Source organism: Amblyraja radiata, chromosome 2, assembly GCF_010909765.2.
Source record: "Amblyraja radiata isolate CabotCenter1 chromosome 2, sAmbRad1.1.pri, whole genome shotgun sequence".
Taxonomy (NCBI): Eukaryota; Metazoa; Chordata; class Chondrichthyes; order Rajiformes; family Rajidae; genus Amblyraja; species Amblyraja radiata.
Window position 1 is genome coordinate 59,938,954 of NC_045957.1, and position 22,686 is coordinate 59,961,639.

A 22,686-nucleotide genomic window follows, 5' to 3' on the forward strand; every position below is an offset into this window, starting at 1 on the left:
TTCCGATATATATCCCAAAAACTTTTTTCAAAAAAGTCGACTCCATTGTTACAAGTTTTGTCTGGGATTATAAGAATCATAGAATAAGTAAAAAACATTTATGTAAATTAAAGATAAATGGAGGTCTGGCTTTGCCAAATTTCTTATTTTATTTTTGGGCAGTCCATATTAAAAACATGAATTTTTGGCTGGAAGAAATGGACCAACAACCAGATTGGCTAATGATGGAAAAGGAAGACTGTCTACCTTTTGAAATTGGACCGATCATATTTGCCCCCACAAAACTGCACAAAAAAACCTATAAAGAAAACCCCATAATACATAGTGGAATACGAATTTGGAAACAAATAAAAAAAGATTTAAAATTGAATAATATACCACTCTGCCTTCCCATTGTAAATAATCCTTTGTTCAAATCATCCTTTATGGACAAAGGTTTCACACAATGGAAAAATCATGGAATCAAAAATATAGGACATCTTTATGGGAAAGGTACTTTTCTTTCATTTCAAGAGTTACAACTGAATTATGGACTGCACTCAAATAATTTCTTCAGATATCTACAAATTAGAGATTATGTTAAATCTAATACACAAGTTTACAGGAATAGGGAATCAGAAATTCTTGATGAATGTCTGAACAAGCATCCTAATACTGAAAAACTAATAGCTTATATTTATAACACCCTACTAAATAACGAGGTACCACCGACCGAACCATATAGATACAAATGGGAAAATGAAATAGGTCATCCTATCACGAAAGATATGTGGGACGAAAGTCTACAACAAATACATCAATGTTCATTAAATGCCAGACATACTTTAATACAATTCAAGGTCTTACATAGACTACACTTCTCTAAAATAAAACTAAACAGAATCTTCCCACAAATCTCTCCTATTTGTGATAAATGTCTACATTTAGAGGCTAATTTAACACATACGTTTGCAAACTGTATAAAACTTAAACATTTCTGGACAGATATTTTTGAAATAACTTCAGAAGTTATTAATACAAAACTGGACCCAGACACAAAATTAATAATACTTGGAATATCAGAACAAAGCTTAACACTCACAACAAACCAAAGAAACTTCCTCAATTACAGTATAATAACTGGAAAAAAATTAATATTAAAATTTTGGAAAGGCCCTACAACCCCCACAATCAAAATGTGGATTACGGAAATGTCGGAGACCCTATACTTAGAAAGAATTAGACTTGTCTTAATGGACAAACAAGATCTTTTCCATAAAATTTGGGCTCCATTCATTAACTATCTGAAGGGATAGATTGGCACAGCACGAGGACCCAGCTGAAACTTGAACTCAGGAACAGATGAAAAACTATACTCTATACTTTATAACCTACGAACCTATCTCCATTGATGTATTACAGGTAATCCATTCCACCTCCCTTGTTTTCTATAAAATGCATGAAATGTCTTTTCACAACTGTTCCCAATTTAAACCATTGAAAAGTGTGAAATTATTTTGTTAAAATAAATAGACTAAGTTAGTCATGAAATTACTTGAATCTACGTCACTATTTATCAATATATATTAATTCAGCAAAATCGATCTCCTTAGCACTAAGTATAAACTTTCAACAGCACAATCTTTTGTTTTCAGCATTTAATTATTGATGGAGATACAGTTAGCTCGAAATTCATCTCCAGTTGGTAAACACACAGCTGGTAGTTATCCTGGATGCATTCTACCAGCTTTACAATGAATTTGGAGGCAGATCATGTCTATGTTTGCTATCATGCTCATCTATACTAATCCCACGCCTGCATTCATTCCATATTAATCAATGCCCTACATATTCAAGTACCTGTCCAGATGCCTCATACACGTTGACATTGTTTCCGTCTCTACCACTTCTTCTAGCAGCTCATTCCAGACACTGAATTATTTGTGTGAAAAATCTCCTTCATCTCATCTTTTCTTTAATCCGACTCACCAAAGCCTTTTCGTGGCCATGCTTTACTCTTTCAATTGTCGAGTTCTTACCTCCGTTATTTATATTCCTCAAAGACCCTGACTGATTCCATGCTTTTAAATCTTGCATGCACTTCCTTTTTCTATTTGACCAAATCTATAATCTCTAAAGTTCTCTTACTTACCTATCTACATCCCTCCTCCTCACTGGAACATACTGGATCTGAACTTCGATCAAGTGATCTTTAAACAACTCCCACACGTCAGATGTTGACTTGCCCAATAACAATTACTTATAGTGTAACCAATTACAATTGCTTATAATAACTGTGTACCCTCCCGAGCTCCTGCCTAATTAAGTTATACTTTACCTTATTCCACTTTAGTACTTTCTTGCAAAGTCAAGCCGACTTCCTAGTCAAACAAACCTAAAACTTATGGAGTTGTGATCACTATCCCCAAAATGCTCTGCCACAGAATTACCAGATACTTGGCCAGGCTCATTTCCCAACACAAAGTTCTCATCTCAGGATGGACTATCCACATACTGTTTCAAGAAACCCTCTTGGATAAACCTCACACATTTTGCTTAGTCTATGCCTTTGGCCCTGAGCAAGTTGTAGTCAAAATTGGGGACGTTAAAGCCACTTACTAAAACAACATTTGTTTCGCTAAACACTTGCGCTCGTTCCACCAAGGGCTACTGGATCTCTCAGTTGCTAACCATTTTATATCCTCGTCTCATTCGCATACTGACATTTGCATTGAAGGTGCCGAAGTTGAGATGGTCAAAATCTTCAAATTCCTCTTGAGTCAATATCACCAACAACTTCTCCTGGACCACCCATATTGAAGCAACGACCAAAAAGGCACACCAACGCATCTACTTCCTTAGAAGGCTTAGGAAGTTTGGCATGTCCCCGACAACTCTCACCAACCTCTAAAGATGCACCATAGAAAGCATTTTATCAGGATGCATCACAGTTTGTTTTGGGAACAGCTCCATCCGACCGTAAGAAATTGCAGCAAATTGTGTACGCAGCCCAGGCCATCACACAAACCAACCTTCCTTCTATTGATTTAATTTATACCTCCCACTGCCTCGGCAAGGCCAGCAACATAATCAAGGACAAATTGCACCCTGGCCTCTCCCTCTTCTCCTCTCCCATTAAGCAAAAGGTATAGAATTGTGAAAACGCACACCACCAGATTCAAGGACAGCTTCTTCCCAGTTGTTATCAGGCAACTGAATCATCCTTCCACGACCAGAGAGCAGTGCTGAACTACCATTTACCTCTTTGGATGTCCTTCGGAATATCCTTGACTGGGCTTTGCTGGCTTTACCTTGCACAAAACACTGTAAATGGATTGATTGTAATCATGTATTGTCTTTCTGTTGACTGGTTAGCACGCAACAAAAAGCTTTTTACTGTACCTCAGTACACGTGACAATAAACTAAACTGAAACTGATCATTGTGCCCTAGGCCTCCTCCATTGCCAGAGTGAGGTCACGTGCCTCAGAGTGAGGATCAGCATCTCATATTCCTCTTGGATAACTTACAACCCAATGGTATGAACATTGATTTCTCCAATCTCCAACTAACCCGCCCCCTCCTTTCTCTCTCACATCTTCCCTCCCTTGTGTGCCACCTAGACTTCCACCTATTGTTCCCCTCCTGCTACTTTCCTCCTTTCCAGCTTTGCAACTCTTCAATCCTGTTTTTTTCTCTGGCCTTTGTTCCAATCGTCTGCCTTTCTAAAAAAAACCCTCACCAACATCCACCTATCACCTGCCACACTTTGTCCTGCCTCTCCCCTCTTCCAGCTTTCTCCCCCCTCCCCCCTCAATCACTCTGAAGAAGGGTCTCAACTTGAAACGCCACTTGCACATGTTCTCCAGAGTTGCTGTTTAATCTGCTGAGTTACTCCAGCTCTTTGTACCTAGACACTAAATGCTGGAGTAACTCAGCAGGTGAAGCGGCATCTCTGGAGAGAAGGAATGGGCGACATTATCTAATCATGTATACTAAAAAAATAAAGCAATCAGGTATTGACCTGTAGGATAAACCTAAACATAACTGGGTATTTATGATTGTTATCTACTGATTGATGCTGTTTCTTAATGTAACCATATTGGTTGGCTACAATAATGAGCCAACGGTAAAGCACACTGCTACATGTGTGCTTTACCACAAAATGGATAAATGGATGGCTTTTGTTTTGGTGCTAATGTTATTTCAGTGCAATAAAATACAATCCCCCTGGACTTTACAAAAGCTATGCAGAAGAATGGAATGATTATTTTACGTAATAGTATAGCTGTTTATTTTTCCTGATTTTATTTGAAAGGTTTCAATAAATATAAATTTTAATTAAACCTAAATAGTTGGAGTGTCCAATACTAAAGCTTGTGGAAAGAAAGTGTTAAGGTTTGCCCAGCTTGTTACAAAAATAATGATAGATCAAAATATAAACAGAAAAGCGCTGTTTGGGGATCCGGTTATTTTGTGACTGTAATCTTACATTAGGGTACAAAAATAACTCAATATTTGTGAACATGTGAGTGACATATATGGAAGTATGTGATACAAGTAATTAATTCAGGCTTTTTATTAAATATAATTTGTATCCATGCCACCAATTCTGGATTTTTGAAAGTTATAGATTGCATTAATAAGATCATTAGCATTTTCATATCTATCAAAGCTAATTATAGGTAATTTATTTTCAGATGTGCAAAGTCCAAAACCTAGGGCATAATTTACCTTCCTATTTAATAGACTGGGGATTTAGATTTGAATCCAAAATGGCCCTATGCAGAATTAGAAGGCACTGAAATAACAGAAGTACTTAAAATGCCATAATGTTACTGGTGGAACATAAAAGCAAAAGCTCAGCTGAGCATATCAAGCAATTAAATATCTGTATTGCTCATTTCTATGGTAATGAAATAATATGGGTTTCTCAATTATAGTTGAAAGTTTTTTGAAAAATGCAGCTCTGCGGAGGTAAGTAGGCATAAAGAATTAGAGTGCAATTTAAATTTTATCAAAGATGAAATCTGAATTGAATTACATTTTTATATCAGTAAAAGCAAGTGGTGCACTGGAAAAACCCCAGCAAAAATGACAGATGTCGTGTACACTCCAAATTATTTTTCACTCCTTTCATTGCAACACCATGACTCTTAATAATTTGCAATGATTTTCTCATCTGCGATAATATATACCCATGGCAATTTCTTGTTGTTTCCCTTTTGGTAATTATCTCATGTTTGTCTTTCACTCCAATATGACATTGATTCATTCTAAAATAATTTTGTTTCTTTGTGCACAATGTTCCTTTCTGTACACTTATTTTCTCTTTAAAAAAATCTCATTATTTGCATCCCTATTTATTTTCATTTTCTTCTCAGATCGCTTAGGGACTCTTGGCGCCAAGCTTCTATGACTACAATAATTATGTTGTCATACTGTAGCAAAGGTTTAGCTATGGGTCAACTTGCTCCACTGCATACGAGTTGACAGCTAAGGCTAGGTTATTTGGACATGAGAGACTATTGATAAGCAATGCAAGGCCATACCCAAGAATACAGTTAATTATAACTGTGCACTCTTCAGATTCCTTACCATTAATGTAATGCAGTTTTTTTAATGATATTTATTGCAATTGCATTCTATTTTTACAATTGATAGCCATTGATTATTGCACAGGATTTGTTCTTCATTCATTGGTTTAGGTGTCACAAAAAAACCAGCAATTATTGTCTATCGCTAATGCCCTTAGTTTGCAAAGACATTTCAGAGCATAGAGTGAACTGCACTTCAGTAGTTCTGAAACCTGAATGAATTAGATGCATATATCCAACAACAATTCACAAGTTTTATTCTCAAAATCCTGCTTTTCAAGGACTACTCTTTTCTTTGGTATAGACCAGTGGTTCCCAACGTGGGGCGTACGCCCCACAGGGGGGCAATTTGATTTTTAAGGGGGGCATCAGGTAAACATATGTAGTTTATGTTTCAGATGTTATTTTGAGTAAATTCCATTTTCTGAGAATTATTTCTTTGTCTGCTCGTGCTAAAATATGGGGGGGGGGGGGGGGGGGCATCAGGATTTTAGAGGTGATTAGGTGGGGCATGGCCAAAAAAAGGTTGGGAACCACTGGTATAGACTGATCTGCTGGGCAAGTCGTCAAATTTATCATCTTATGGTGAGGTGCAGGTACAATTAAAATCTTGCTTGCATCACCATCACAGGTACGTGGACTCATACAGCACACAAAAACATAAATTATGCATAAATTGTATAATTCAACGGTGGGGAAAGCTGTGTCCACAATAAATGGGCTGAGTCCACCATTCTCTGCAATCTCTTGCATTCCCTTGTTGGAAATAACCACAACAGCCAGATGTAACCAGTCAGGATTGTTTCTACAGTGCATCTGTAAAACCGCAAGCTGGATCGACCCGCACCGCCGAACACGAACACACACGAACCAGCACGCACACGCGAGCACGCACACGCGAGCACGCACACGCGAGCACACACACGCGAGCACACACACACACACACACACACACACACACACACACACACACACACACGGGAACTCCTCTCGACCTTGAAGGAGACTTACCATTGACCACCTACAAGCACGTGTTGACCATACTGCGAGCTTGTGGCGAGCGCAAACTCTCCTAAACTCGCAAATAAGGTCGCCATAGTGAGACAGGCCCTTAACTCTCTCCACTGCCAGCCCACCATTGCAATGCAACTTCCCCTTTCTGAAATCAATGATTAATCTCAAGCATCTACAACAGTCTGGCTTTTTGCAATGTAACACAAATAATCATAATCTGTATTTAATTTGGTTTCATCCTAACGGAGATATTCCCTTTTATCCCATCCATCTTCTCTGCAACTGCAGGTTAACTTGTTTTTTTTTTCTTCTTTCCTGGTTCTGATAAAGGGTCTCAGACTTGAAACTTTCACTCTTGTTTTGCTTTCCATAGATGCAGCCTGGCATGGTGAGATTTTCAGAATTTTCTACTTTATTTCAGAATTCTAACATGTGGTTTTATTGTTTAAACGTTAGCTGAAGAAGACTGTCCCCCCCCCCCACCCCCACCCCGACAATTGAGACAACTTTTCCCACACCCTCTCACTCTGAAGAGGCCAGGTCAAGACTGTGGAAATATACAGCTGCATGCTTCATGTTTCAAATACCCATCATCCTCCTTGACTTAGTCATGTATTGATGTGTTCGTAGGGAAAAATAACCTCTCCCATCTAAAAATACTGAAAGTATATAACAATAGCAAAATATGCCGGAAGCTCTTAGCTGGTCTGGAGGTATTTTGCACAGAAGGTAACTGCCCTATTGAGGATTTCCAATATGTTTTTGTCATTATTACTTACACAGCAAGGTAATTTCATAACTCAATTCTCTCACCATCTTTTCTTTATTACACATTCCTCTGTATTCACCTATTCATATCCCTACATCTCTCATCTTGATTGAAAGACTCCGTTTAGCCTATTGTCAATGGGAGTAATATCTAATTCCCCATTTATACCCCTGACCCTATTCTCTCAAGTGTCCATCGATTCTCCAACCACTGACCTTAATTAGGGGTAATTTCCAGCACCTAATTAACCTAAGAATTAGTACGTCCTTGGGATGCAGATGGCAACCAGAGCCCCTTGCAGAAACCCATGCATGAAAGGGAGAATGTGCAAACTGCACATCAGAGCTCAAAATTAAATTCTGAAGCCGAGAGACAGCAGCATAATCTGCTGTGGCACCGTGCTGACCCATCACTTAAAACCCCTTCCTCAGTCCAATTAATCCCCAGCCACCAATATTGCTTTATTTGAATGGTTGGTTTCAACTCCACCTCCACACCAAGGTGGTTAACTAGAACTGTGGAACTAGAATAGTCACAAACTGTTTTTTAAAAGCATGGATTACTTTGACAGAGATCTGAACCTCATGAAAACAAACTGACAACCATAGCTTTCATGCTGCATTATCTCTTCATTTTCAACTAGTTCGGGAAGTCAGATTTGCTGCATGATTTGGTATTGTCCCAGAAGTCACTTCATTGACTATAAAGATCCCACAGAGTTAGTGATGACAAAAAAAAATGTAAATCATGCGCAGAAGGTTTACTCTCTAAATAATTTATATTGTGGCAATATGCATTGGAAAAAGATGTAAAAGTCACAAAGATCACAGCCAATCCAGTTTAATTGGTGCTTGCACAATAGTCGGTGCAGGTTGCCAGAGAAGCATCATGCAAGGTCCATTCTGTTCCTTTTTAAATAAATGTATTACTGCCAAGGCAGAGTTCCTGATACTAGCAACGATGTAACATAGAGATGCCCTCCAGATCCCTGGGCAAGGGATGGTGGAATCATGGTCATAGATGTCATTTTAAATGTTTTGGCAATGCAGACACTAATTAAAGACATTATTGTGCAATCACAATCCTTGGTTGAATAGCCTCCCAACTCTCAATGTCCACATTCACCTTCTGAACTGCATCACAAGGACAGTGACAAAAGGTTGCAATTAGCTATGGAAATACATGCAGGCATGTGTTGCGTCTACTAAACAGGTGGTCATGGGGATGAAAGGGAGCTGCGATATTTTGAGAGAAAAACAAAATTATCAAATGTATATAGAACACATAAAAATAAAGATCATACTTCTTATTTTTTTAATGTTTACGTGCCCATTTCTAAATGGGATAAATGTGCTTAGAGTTTGTCATCTATTAATTTTCCACATTTGAAAATACTTTCCTATAAACTGAAGAATGTACTGAGGGATTACAAATTGCAAATTAAATTATTTATACTCAATTCAGCAATCCTAACATTTTTTCTTTAGTTGGATATTTTGAATGTTATTTTCAAGTGCAAAAAAAACTTAACAACCATTACAAGTCTGATCATGAATCAGGTATTGTACCTATAATAAGTCTCATGTCAATTTAATGAACATATGATCAGAGGAATTAGAAACATAGAAACATAGAAATTAGGTGCAGGAGGTGCAGGAGTAGGCCATTCGGCCCTTCGAGCCTGCACCGCCATTCAATATGATCATGGCTGATCATCCAACTCAGTATCCCGTACCTGCCTTCTCTCCATACCCTCTGATCCCCTTAGCCACAAGGGCCACATCTAACTCCCTCTTAAATATAGCCAATGAAATTAGGAGCATGAGTAGGCCAGTCATCCCATTTAAGCCTGCTTTGCTATTTAATAATTACACACAAGGAACTGCAGTTGTTGGCTCACAAAAAAGACAGTGTTGGAGTAACTGAAAGGGTTTGGCAGCATCGCTGGTGAACATGGATAGGCAAGGTTTTGTGCCGGAACCCTCCTTCAGACTGATTCTGGTGGAGGGAGATAGAGCTGAGAGAGGAGGGTCAGGACAACGCCTGGGGAATGATAGGTCTATACAGGTGAGAGGGGACTTCATGAGCAGATTGCGGACAAAAGTCAGAGTTGAAAAGACAAATGGTGTGAGATAAGGATAGTAACAATAGAAGGGGTGTGAATTGTGAAGCCTCAGAAAGGAATATAGGTGGAAGGGGAGAAAACACAAGTCGAGATGGGGCACAGGAAAGGGAGGGTGGGGGGAAGGAGATGGTTTGGAAGTTATTTACCCACTGGTACCTAAAATTGGAAAATTCAATGTTCATACTATAAAGTAGTCAGCTACCCAAGCTGAATACAAGAACCAGCTGGCCTTGTTTTGAACCAATGCGAACCCTTTACATTGGCGAGACCAAGTGTAGATTCAGTGACCATTTTAACAAACACTTGTGCTCAGTTCGCCATGGTCTGATGGGTCTCCCAGTTGCTAACCATTTTAATTCCCTTTTCCATTCTTACCTTTCAGTACTGGGCCTCCACCATGCCAGAGTGGCAACACCAAACTGGAGGAACAGAACCTCCTATTCTACTTGGGTAATTTACAATCTAATGGTACAAACATTGAATTCTCCAATTTCAGGCAACTAACCTACAGACAACTGCACCTTCTCCCGCACCTCCCCACCCCTCAGCCCTACCTGGACTCGCACCCATGTACCCCCTTCCCCCTATATTGCTTCCACTGGCTTCACAGTTCGCAACTCTTCTATCCTTTTCTCAAGCCTTTTATCTTTTAATCGTTGACCTTTGTCCAAACAGACAGCAGAAAGACAATACATGATTACAATTGAGCCATTCACATTGTGCACATACATGATAAGGGAATAATGTTTAGTGCAAGATAATGCCAGTAAAAATAGTCCGTGGGTCACTAATGAAGTAGATAGTAGGTCAGGACTGCTCTAGTTGTGGTAGGATGTTTCAGTTGCCTCATAACAGCTGAGAAGAAGCTGTCCCTGATTCTGGATTGTGTTCAAGTTCAAGTGAGTTTATTGTCATGTGTCCCTGTATAGGACAATGAAATTCTTGCTTTGCTTAAGCACACAGAACATAGTAGGCATTTACTACAACACAGATAAGTGTGTCCATATACCATAATATAAATATTTACACACATGAATAAACTGATAAAGTGCAAATAACAGAAAATGAGTTCATAATAATCAGAGTTTTGTCCGAGCCAGGTTTAATAGCCTGATGGCTGTGGGGAAGTAGCTATTCCTGAACCTGGTCGTTGCAGTCTTCAGGCTCCTGTACCTTCTACCTGAAGGTAGCAGGGAGATGAGTGTGTGGCCAGGATGGTGTGGGTCTTTGATGATACTGCCAGCCTTTTTGAGGCAGCGACTGCGATAAATCCCCTCGATGGAAGGAAGGTCAGAGCCGATGATGGACTGGGCAGTGTTTACTACTTTTTGTAGTCTTTTCCTCTCCAGGGCGCTCAAGTTGCCGAACCAGTAGAAGTTAGAGAGAGTCTTCCTTGACAAACCGATTCTCTGTAATCTTCTCAGGAAGTAGAGGCGCTGATGAGCTTTTTTGATAATTGCATTAGTGTTCTCGGACCACGAAAGATCTTCAGAGATGTGCACGCCCAGGAATTTGAAGCTCTTGACCCTTTTAACCAACGACCCATTGATATAAATGGGGCTGTGGGTTCCCCTCCTCCTCCTTCCAAAGTCCACAATCAGTTCCTTAGTTTTGCTGGTGTTGAGGGCCAGGTTATTGCGCTGGCACCATATGCACAGTTGCTCGATCTCTCTTCTATACTCTGACTCACCCCCATCAGTGATACGTCCCACAACAGTGATGTCGTCAGCGAACTTGATGATGGAGTTCGCACTGTGACTGGCTACGCAGTCATAAGTATAGAGTGAGTACAGCAGGGGGCTGAGCACGCAGCCTTGAGGTGCTCCCGTGCTGATTGTTATCGAGGCTGACACATTTCCACCAATACGAACAGACTGTGGTCTGTGAGTGAGGAAGTCGAGGATCCAATTGCAGAGGGATGCGCAGAGACCCAGTTCTGCGAGTTTGGTAACCAGCTTGGAGGGATGATTGTATTAAATGCCAAGCTGTAATCGATGAATAACAGCCTGACATATGAGTTTTTGTTGTACAAGTGGTCCTGAGCGGAGTGGAGGGCCAGCGAGATCGCATCCACCATTGATCTGTTGTGGCGGTACGCGAACTGCAGTGGGTCCAGGTTTTTGTCGAGGTAGGAGTTGATTTGCTCCATGATCAACCTCTCATAGCACTTCATCACCACCGGCGTTAGTGCCACTGGTCGATAGTCATTGAGGCACGTCACCTTACTCTTCTTGGGCACTGGTATAATTGATGCCCTTTTAAAGCAGGTGGGGACCTCAGACCTCAGAAGTGAGAGGTTGAAAATGTCCGTAAAAACTCCAGCCAGTCTGGATTGTGTGTTTTTACACTTCTGTACCTTTTGTCCGATGGGAGAGGGGAGAAGAGGGAGTGACCAGGATGCGACGTCGTTGATTATGCTGCTGGCCTTGCCGAGGCAGCGTGAGGTAGAAATGGAAGGGATGGTTGGTTATGTGGTCTGGGCTACGTCCACAATTTGCTGCAATTTCTTGCTGTCTTGGATGGAGCTGTTCCCAAAACAAGCTATGATGCATCCCGATAAGATGCACTCTATGGCTCATCTGTAGAAGTTGGTGAGAGTTGTTGGGGACATGCCGAACTTCCTAAACCTTCTTATGAAGTAGAGGCGTTGGTGTGCTTTCTTGGTTGTTTTTTCAATATGGGTGGTCCAGGAGAAGTTGTTGGTGATATTTACTCCAAGGACTCCTATCCCTACTTCGACACCGTCAATGCAAACTGGGGTATGTGTACCGCTTTTCTTCCTGGTACACACTAGGGTGTGGAGGATGATTTGTCCCTTATCCTCACTGATTGGGGTCTGTGGTTCAGGAAGTTGAGGATCCAGTAGCTGAGATCAATGCTGTTTCCATGACCCATGAGTTTGGTGATAAGTTTGGATGGTATAGTCACATTCTGAAAAGGGGTCCCGACCTGAAATGTCACCTATCCATGTTCTCCAGTGATACTGCCTGGCCCGCTGAGTTACTCCAGCACTTTGCGTCTACCTTTGCAATTTAATAAGATCATTGATGAACTGATGATGACCTCGACTCTCCATTTCCATCAACCTTTCAACTCCCCCGACTGAAAACATTTCAAGACTCAGTTTTCATTGGCCTTTGTGAAAGAACAATGGCGCAGCGGGATAGTTGCTGCATTACAGCGCTTGCTGCGCCGCAGTCCAAGGTTCAATCCCGACTACGGGTGCTGTCTGTATGGAGTTTGTACGTTCCCCCCCGTAAATGCATGGGTTTTGTCAGAGATCTTCAGTTTCCTCCCACAATCCTAAGACGTACAGGTATGTAGGGTAATTGGCTTTGTGTATGCGTAAATTGTTCCTAGTGTGTGTAGGAGAGTGTTAATGTGCAGGGATCACTGGTTGGCGTGGACTCGGTGGGCCAAAGGGCCTGTTTTCGCGCTGTATCTCTAAACTAAACTAAACTTCTGATTATCAGAAAGAAAAAGCTTTCTAAACAATCTTAAATAAAAATCTTTTGTGGGAGAATGAAGAACAGTAAGCTCTTATTCTAGGTTCTCCCACATGAGGAAACACATTGCCATTTTCTTTGTGATCACATGAATTTCCTTTGGCTGTTCCGTTTACTCCCACATCCCAAAACTATGAGGGTTGGTTGTCTAATTGTGCCAATCAATTGAAGATTGTCCAAATGATAGGAGAATCAGAGGGGGAGTATCTGATGGGAATGTGAACAGAATAGGTTAGCGTAGGATTAGTATAAAATTGAGTGCATTTTTATGGTCTGCACAGATTCAGTTTCCATGTGATACCTCTCTTTGATTCTCAGACTCTCTGACCTTGTCCACAAGCACCATGTGAAGACCGCTCAGGATCTTGTATATTTCAGTCATTTGCATATTCTGACAAATACAAGCCTTGCCAACCTAACCCAGGCCCATTCATTAGTTCAGGGCAATTCTTTGAATTGCTTTCAACACACTAATAATGTTCCTTAAATGAGGAGAGCCGATTCAGATTAGTTTATTGTCATATACAACAGGATACAATTAAAGTCATTGTTCACATGAAAGCAAGAGTACAGAATAAACAATATAAATGGTTTTATCATCGTTACTGTTTTTGCATATCTTTCATTCATTGTTCTTCATCTCTCCACATCACTGTCTATATCTCTCTTTTCCCTTAACCAGTATGAAGAAGGGTCTCGACCCAAAATGTCACCCATTCTTTCTCTCCAGAGATGCTGCCTGTCCCACTGAGTTATTCCAGCTTTGGTTTAAACCAGCATCTGCAGTTCCTTCTTACACAACAATATAGATGGTGATGATCAATGCAACAATAAATAATACAATGACGGGTGCAAAGCAGCAAGGAAGGTGCCAAATTACAGTGCAACATTTTCAGGAATATGATCGAGAGCTGTAGATCATGATCCAATTGAATGACTGAGCAGTCTATTCCAGTAACCATGTTGCTATGACAATAACATCGAGAAGGGAAAAGCAGTTTGTTTTAGATCTCTGTATGTTTCTGGTATTAGATTAAAAAGCCTTCATATTTCCAAGAATTTCTATTTATATTTCAGTTTGGAATGTAGTTTCACAGCTGCCACTTGGGATACAGAAGATAGTTTTTTTTTCTATTGCTTTCAGTAGATAATATCTAAACATCTCAATCATACGATGGGATTGTAAATACAATTATTCTTTAGATAATGCACACAGATTCAATATATGCTCACAGATGCATATTCCTGAAAAGCTTGTGCTGTAACATAACATAATAGAATATTTCATTTTATGTTTTAAAGCGATGCCAAAAAGAATTATTTTTCTTATCTTAAAAAGCATGTTTCAAAGAATAATCAAATGTGGATTGCTAATTCCTTCCATGATTCCAAACTCAGATTATCTATTGTAACAGGAAAGAGCAAAAACTTTACAAGGTGCACAGACTCCACACTACTTAAATCCCTTTCATGGTTTTATAATTTGATATACATCACTTTGTTCAGTTGGAATATTTACGATCTTTCTACAATAAAACCAGAATACAGTTAGCTTGATTGAGAAATAGGAGCAGAAGTAAGCCGTAATATCCTTTGACCCTGCAGCATAATTCAGCAAAATGCATTCCTTGTCTTAATACCGCTTTATTTTATGTCCCACAAGCCTTAAGCCTCTGTAGTCAAAGAAATCTGCCAAAAAGCCTTGCTTATGTTTAATGACTCTGCCTCAATAACTCTCTAAGTTGCAAATTCCAAAGGCTTTCTATTTATCTCCATTTTAAATAGGGTGCCTTCTATCTAAAACTGTGACCACCAGATTTAGATATGTGCATCAATAGCTACCATGTTTAAGTTTCCACAGAATCTTGCATAGGAAAACCTACATTCCACTGAACTCCAAAAGAGATTGGTTCCTACTTCTTGTTTAAGAGGGAACTGCAGATGCTGGAAAATCGAAGGTAGACAAAAATGCTGGAGAAACTCAGCGGGTGAGGCAGCATCTATGGAGCGAAGGAAATAGGCAACGTTTTGGGTCGAGACCTTTCTTCTTTTCGCATTAGTCAACCTCTTAATTCGGGGAATCAACCAGGCAAACCCTGTTTGAACTGTTTCCACATAAAGCCTCTTTAAATAAGGAGACTCAAATTGTGCACAGTAGATCAGATGTGGCCTTCTCAGCTTCCCATATAGTTACAGTAAAACATCATTACACATATTCTACATCTCCATTTCAATAAAGGCAAACATTGCCTTCCTAAGTACATGCTGCACCTGCATGCTCACATTCCACATATCATATACAAGGACAACCAGATCACTTTGTACACTGGGCTCTGATCCCTCTTCCATCCTGCTTGTTAAAATGCATTTACCTAAATATACCCCATTTATTCCCAATGTGTTTTCTGTTTTTTACTCAAACCTGTCCCAGCTAAGGTAGCACACTAATGCCTTGAGTCCTTACTCTGTGCATTGGCTGGCTAACCTGACCCCTTATTGAATAAATCATGTTTCCTTGGAACAATATTTTTCAATCAAAAATGATTGATCTGAAATATTCTATATCCCAAACTTCATTTTACCTGTTGTTTTTATTTAAAAAAACAGCTTCATTTTTATTTGTCCTTCCTCAGTTTAGCCAACTTGCTACAAATATTTCAAACAGAAACGAAGGGAAGCTATTTTGCAAAAGGTGACAGGGTGTTGCCGGAGGAGAACAGGAGTTGCCTACAAATACACAAAGGTGAGGTTTGCTCATTTTTTTTTGGAACACATTAAGTGGAGATGTTAGGACACCAAAGTGTGCGTGTGAGCAGTTGTTATCTGAAACAGGCTAAATTGGGGGAAAAAACGTTTTCATTCATCAATAAGAGGTCAATCCACAGATGATGGTTCTGGGCCTGTACTCGCTGGAGCTTAGAAGAATGATGGGGAGATTTAAATCGGGAAATTGATGAGGGTAAAGCAGTGGATGTTGTATATATGGACTTCAGTAAGGCCTTTGACAAGGTTCCTCATGGAAGGTTGGTTAAGAAGGTTCAATTGTTGGGTATTAATGGTGGAGTAGCAAGATGGATTCAACAGTGGCTGAATGGGAGATGCTAGAGAGTAATGGTGGATGGCTGTTTGTCAGGTTGGAGGCCGGTGACTAGTGGGGTGCCACAGGGATCTGTGTTGGGTCCACTGTTGTTTGTCATGTACATCAATGATCTGGATGATGGTATGGTAAATTGGATTAGTAAGTATGCAGATGATACTAAGATAGGTGGTGTTGTGACAAATGAAGTAGATTTTCAAAGTCTACAGAGAGATTTAGGCCATTTGGAAGAGTGGGCTGAAAGATGGCAGATGGAGTTTAATGCTGATAAGTGTGAGGTGCTACATCTTGGCAGGACAAATCAAAATAGGACGTACATGGTAAATGGTAGCGAATTGAGGAATGCAGGTGAACAGAGGGATCTGGGAATAACTGTGCACAGTTCCCTGAAGGTGGAATCTCATGTAGATAGGGTGGTAAAGAAAGCTTTTGGTGTGCTGGCCTTTATAAATCAGAGCATTGAGTATAGAAGTTGGGATGTAATGTTAAAATTGTACAAGGCATTGGTGAGGCCAATTCTGGAGTATGGTGTACAATTTTGATCACCTAATTATAGGAAGGATGTCAACAAAATAGAGAGAGTACAGAGGAGATTTACTAGAATGTTGCCTGGGTTTCAGCAACTAAGTTACATAGAAAGGTTGAACAAGTTAGGTCTTTATTCTTTGGAGCGCAGAAGGTTAAGGGGGGGACTTGATAGAGGTCTTTAAAATGATGAGAGGGATAGACAGAGTTAACGTGGATAAGCTTTTCCCACTGAGAGTAGGGAAGATTCAAACAAGAGGACATGACTTGAGAATTAAGGGACAGAAGTTTAGGGGTAACATGAGGGGGAACTTCTTTACTCAGAGAGTGGTAGCTGTGTGGAATGAGCTTCCAGTGGAAGTGGTAGAGGCAGGTTCGATTTTATCATTTAAAAATAAATTGGATAGGTATATGGACGGGAAAGGAATGGAGGGTTACGGTCTGAGTGCAGGTAGATGGGACTAGGGGAGAATAAGTGTTCGGCACGGACTAGAAGGCCCAAGATGGCCTGTTTCCGTGCTGTATTTGTTATATGGTTATATATGGTTATAAATTAAGATCATAAAAATGTTCAGCCAAGAGTTTCACATCTACCACTGAACAAGGAGTTCATATAATGTGTTGACTGCATCACGTTATTTTCCAATCAATTGCAATTGCATGTGGAGTCAGCCAGTTATGAAGAACAGACTTGTGTATCCTCTGTGCATTTAAATGCATGGCCAGTCTCACTTAATGTGACATTCATAATAAATGTACTGGAAAATGAAAAGCATGACTGAGGTAACAACAAAACACAATTAGAATTGCATTACAACAAATATGAGCCAAAGTCCTAGTATCACAGCACAGATACTTTGGCCCATCATCTCCATGCCAACTTTTTTCCCGTCTATACTATTCTGATTTGTGCACAGTCCATATCTTTCCATCCCTTGCCTGTACAGATGTGCCTAAATATTCATTAAACAGCGATTGTATCTAACTCCACCACCTGCTCTGGCAGTATGTTCCAGATATCAGCAGCTTTATGGCGTAAACAATCTTTCCCCTCAAATTCCCTTTGAATTCCTTCCTCTCACCTTAAACCTATGCCCTCTGATTCTGTCTATCTATTTAATGTATATATATTACTAGTCTAAGTGGGCTCCTTTGGGTCCCATTCTCACACGGGAGGGCTGGTCCCCCAACGCAATTTTCCATCTCTCCACCAATTCAATACTGGTGGCCAGTGGGGGGGGGGGACTTTCTTGAATGCTAGTATGGGTTTTGTGGACCAAAGGGACTAGTTTCCAGAGGGCTAGTATGGACATTGTGGACCGAACGGATTATTGGGACTCGCAGTTCAGTCAGTCACGGCTGGTGGGCTGGCAGTTCAGTCACGGCTGGTGGGCTGGCAGTTCAGTCACTCACGGCTGGTGGGCTGGCAGGTCAGTCACGGCTGGTGGGCTGGCAGTTCACTCACTCGCGGCTGGTGGGCTCACACACACACACACCCTCCATCACACACACACACACACTCATACCCTCCATCTCACACACACATCCTCCATCACACACACACACACACAGCCGCACCCACACACAGCCGCACCCACACGCTCCATCTCACACACACAACCTCCATCTCTCACACATTCACACACACCCTCCATCTCTCGCACACACACCCTCCATCACACACACACTCACACCTGCACACACACACCCTCCATCACACTCACACACACCCTCCATCTCACACACACACCCGCACCCACATGCTCCATCTCTCTCTCACACACACACACCATCTCTCACACGCACACAGTCACACCATCCATCACTCACACCCTCCATCGCACACACACACACACACGGGACATATATATATCACAGTAAAGCACTCCTGAATCTACTCACGCGGCTGAGCGTGGCCTCCAGACTGAGCGGGTCATCTGGAGTGAGCGGGACATCCGGAGTGAGCTCCACTTCCGGAGTGAGCGCCACTTCCGGAGTGAGCGCCACTTCGGAGTGAGCGTCACTTCCAGTGTGAGCCACGGCTTGCAGTGTAGACTCACAGTTCAGTCACTCAGCACGGCAATAGACAATAGGTGCAGGAGTAGGCCACTTGGCCCTTCGAGCCAGCACCGCCATTCAATGTGATCATGGCTGATCATCCCCATTCAGTACCCCGTTCCTGCCTTCTCCCCATATCCCCTGACTCTGCTATTTTTAAGAGCCCTATCTAGCTCTCTCTTGAAACTATCCAGAGAACCGGCCTCCATCGCCCTCAGAGGCAGAGAATTCCACAGACTCACAACTCTCAGTGAGAAAAAGTGTTTCCTCGTCTCCGATCTAAATGGCTTACCCCTTATTCTTAAACTGTGGCCCCTGGTTCTGGACTCCCCCAACATCTGGAACATGTTTAGAAGTCCTTAGCTGACTTCCAAAAATACATCAGCCCACACTTGCTTCTTTCATACTATAGATGAATGATAGAGAGCAGTTTTACTCCCCTGAAATCACACTGCCTCAAGGCATGACAGAATAAACATGATGAAAAAGTATTCAGAACAAATGATAGGTCTAGCAGTAATATTCAAACCAAACATGACTGCAAGTTAGAAGAAGTTGCACACTAAAATATAACACAAACAACCATGTATTTAATAATAAACAGGTAAATATAAATTCTTACCTTATCAACTGAACTGTTTTCATCATTTACCAAGGACACCTTCCTACTGTCATGCTTTGTTTTGATCAGTCTCTTTGAAGTTTGTTCTCTCAACAATGTGGCATATCCAATGTGCTCATAGATGGGATTTGTGGTCATCTTTGAAATATACTCAGATGCTTTAGTTTCTATGTAAAGTGTTATCAAGCCATCAGTCACTAGATCGTGGATCGACTCAAATCGCTTCTCTCCTACAAAGTGCTTTCCATCATAGAATAACCTGTAGTTTAAAGTCTGATATCCAAATCTACAAAGAGAAAATTGAATAATCAATGATAAACAAGATTCCTGAAACATGTCACAAACACTGGTAAAAAGACATCACAAATTAAAAAAATTACGGCCCTGTCTCACGGTGCGAGTCCACCCACGAGTGATGCCGAGTGAAAGAAAAAAATCAAACTCGTGGTTGTTTACGAGATTCCAAGTTTATGTTCACGAGTTTAAACGAGTTCCCATGTGTATGTCTAAGTTTGCCGTTCACTTCTCATTTCTGCGATGTACCAAGTTCCTCTCACGAGTTACCACTTTCCTCTCCCGAGTTACTCTTGAGCCAGCCATGAATGAAGGTCTGTTTTAAGTATCAAATAGAGGAGCTGGACAGCATCTCATACAGTAAGTATATTCTGATTCAGTATTGAAAGTTATTCAATTTCAGAACTTAAAACAACTAGGCAGGATCTCGGCCCCGCACTCGCGGCTATTGTGCAGCAAGGAGGCGGTGGCGCCGAAGCAACAGTGTTAAAGAAGAAAGCTCCATCCTGCGACTTTGAGTTAAAGATAGAATTCAGCGCGGCCGCATCTATTGATGTAACCTACAAAGGGAAAATGCGCACCGGCCAGTGCCAGAGCAGTTATACTTAGGACTTGTTTGAAACACGCATCACGTAGTTAGAATACCAGCAGGCAGAGGTTTGCTATATTTTAATTGAATTTACTGCCAGGTCTACACACTGCGGGGAGATGGGAGATGAAATCTTTGAATGTGGATGGATGTACATCCATCGTTCTAAGCGGAATATATGTTTAGTTGCTTTTCAAGCCAGGCTTTGGTTTTATTCCTTGTTTGTGTTTATTCGCACACACTTTTCGTGTGTGAGGGTGTGAGAAGTCCATGTCGGGTGCTGCCCGGCTGCAGCCGCTGTTCTTTCACATCAGTTGCACATCAGATTGTTGGGAGACGGAGCTCAGGGTTCGACTCCTGAGCTGCTTTGGTGCCCAGGCGTGAGTTGAGGTGGAGGGAGGTTGGGTGTGGGGGGGGGGGGGGGGGAGGGATACGTAGGCGTCATTAATCTGTCTGGGGTGACAAGACTCTTGGGTTAGGCTGGGATCATTCTCTGCTCTCATCTCTCTCTTTCTGTGTGTGCATTAGCAGGGGGAAGAGCGGTCTACCTCGCTGGGGGACAAGACTTCTGCTGCCTGCCCTTTGCAGTCATCAACTTGTTTGTTCCTTTGGTGCGCCTCATCTGCCCTGCTCCCATCCCAGCCCTGCCCCAGCTCTCTGCCCCATTCTCTTGGAAATGTCGCTTCCGCCGCTGTAACAAGGAGGGGTCCGGCTGGCTGGCTTGGTGGGTGGGCAGGGAGGGGGAGTGGGTACAAACCACCAAATCCATTCTCAAAAGTTGGGCAGAGCCGTGTAGAACTCACTTTTCTCTCTACTTCATATACGTGGGAATTCCCTCAGTATGTTCACTCAACGGGACAGGCAGCATCTCTGGAGAGAAGGAATGGGCGACGGGATGACGTTTCCAAACTTCTGCTGCGTCTTTGTGTTACTCCAGCACTGTGTGTTCACTTTTTGTCAACCAGCATCTGCCCTTTCTTGTGTATGACATTATTTGTATCCGTGGCAGTTGTTTGTCGCTCCCTACAGTTTCCCAGGGGGTTGGGACGGGACTGGAGTTGGGAGGGAAAGGTGGGGGGGGGGGGGGGGGGTTGGGGTGACTTAGTACGGGAGACAAGTGTAGGAGAGGTGTACTGACTGTGAGCCTTGTGTTGTGCTGATGGTTATCAAGGAGAAAGTGTTGTGGCTAATTTGTACAGATTGTGGTCTGTTGATGATCTATTCGATTTAGCACAGTACGTTTGAGATAAAGTGTGAATGTCATAGAAACATAGAAAATAGGTGCAGAAGTAGGCCATTCGGCCCTTTCAGCCAGCACCGCCATTCAATATGATCATGACTGATCTTCCAAAATCAGTACCTCGTTTGTGCTTTTTCCCCATATCCCTTGATTCCATTAGCCCTAAAAGCTAAATCTAACTCTTTCATGATAACATCCAGTGCATTGGCCTTCACTGCCTTCTGTGGCTGAGAATTCCACAGATTCACAACTCTCTGGTGAAAAAGTTTTTCCTTATCTCAGTCCTAAATGGCCTACCCTAATTCTTAAACTGTGACCACTGGTTCTGGACTCCCCCAACATCGGTAACATTTTTCCTGCATCTAGCCTGTCCAATCCCTTAAAAATGTTATATGTTTCTATACGATCCCCTCTCATTCTTCTAAATTCCAACGAATACAAGCTCAGTTGACCCGTTCTTTCATCATGTCAGTGTCGCCATCCTGGGATCTAGGAATGGTGGGGGGGACTATGTACAAACACTGCTACAATTTCTACACGGTGAAACCAAAATGTATAAAAATGGCCTTTATTAAAATCTGACATGTGATTTTTTTTCTATTACAAATCTTAAATTGTGGAGTACAGAGGCAAACAAAAAAATGATGGGTCTTTGTCCCAAACATTATGGGACAACATTTAACTACCCTATAAAGCACTACAACTCAAATTTTGATGGATTTGTCTTGACAGTGGAAAGATAGAAAATAATGGATATTAGTCGATTGGCATAATGCTGAATAATTAATATCACCCCGTTCTTGTTTTGATCAGTCTGCAGGCTGACTCTCTTACCTTTGGCGCATGTCTCCAGACATTTATGAGTGAATATTGAAAGCTTCATTACGGTATCTGCAAACTAACTGTGTCCCGCTTCAATGCCTAGGGGCACAATTAAGTGGACTCTTCAAATTTTTAAGTTATTGTTTTAAGCAGCCTGAGGTAACTTAAACGTGTGGCTGACAGAGCGGTTAAGAATCAAATCATTGAGTTCTTGCTCATCAAGATGACAGCATTCCCTGATTCAGAGGAAATGGTTTGCCTCCATTTACATGGATACTGTGCTGTTGCCCCACAGTCCCTAATCTCTTGCTGCAGTCCCCCCTTCATCTTCATCTCACATATTCTGGTTCTCCAAGTCCTATTCTCTTTAGGTTAAACAACGTATTGACTTGATCATTAGTTAATTTGTAATACTTTAAGCAAGCTCCAGGATTAACTGTTTAAAAATAA

At 41.4% G+C, this 22,686-nt stretch overlaps 1 protein-coding gene across 2 annotated transcripts in view; it reads right to left on the bottom strand.

Annotated features, from left to right (window-relative positions):
- Positions 1 to 22,686, bottom strand: part of chn2 (chimerin 2) — a 261,556-nt gene that overhangs the window by 81,206 nt on the left and 157,664 nt on the right. For both annotated transcript variants that reach the window (XM_033047391.1, XM_033047398.1), the window contains one exon: positions 19,292 to 19,577. In XM_033047391.1, the coding sequence (XP_032903282.1) occupies positions 19,292 to 19,577 (286 nt within the window). The remainder of the gene's footprint in view (positions 1 to 19,291; positions 19,578 to 22,686) is intronic.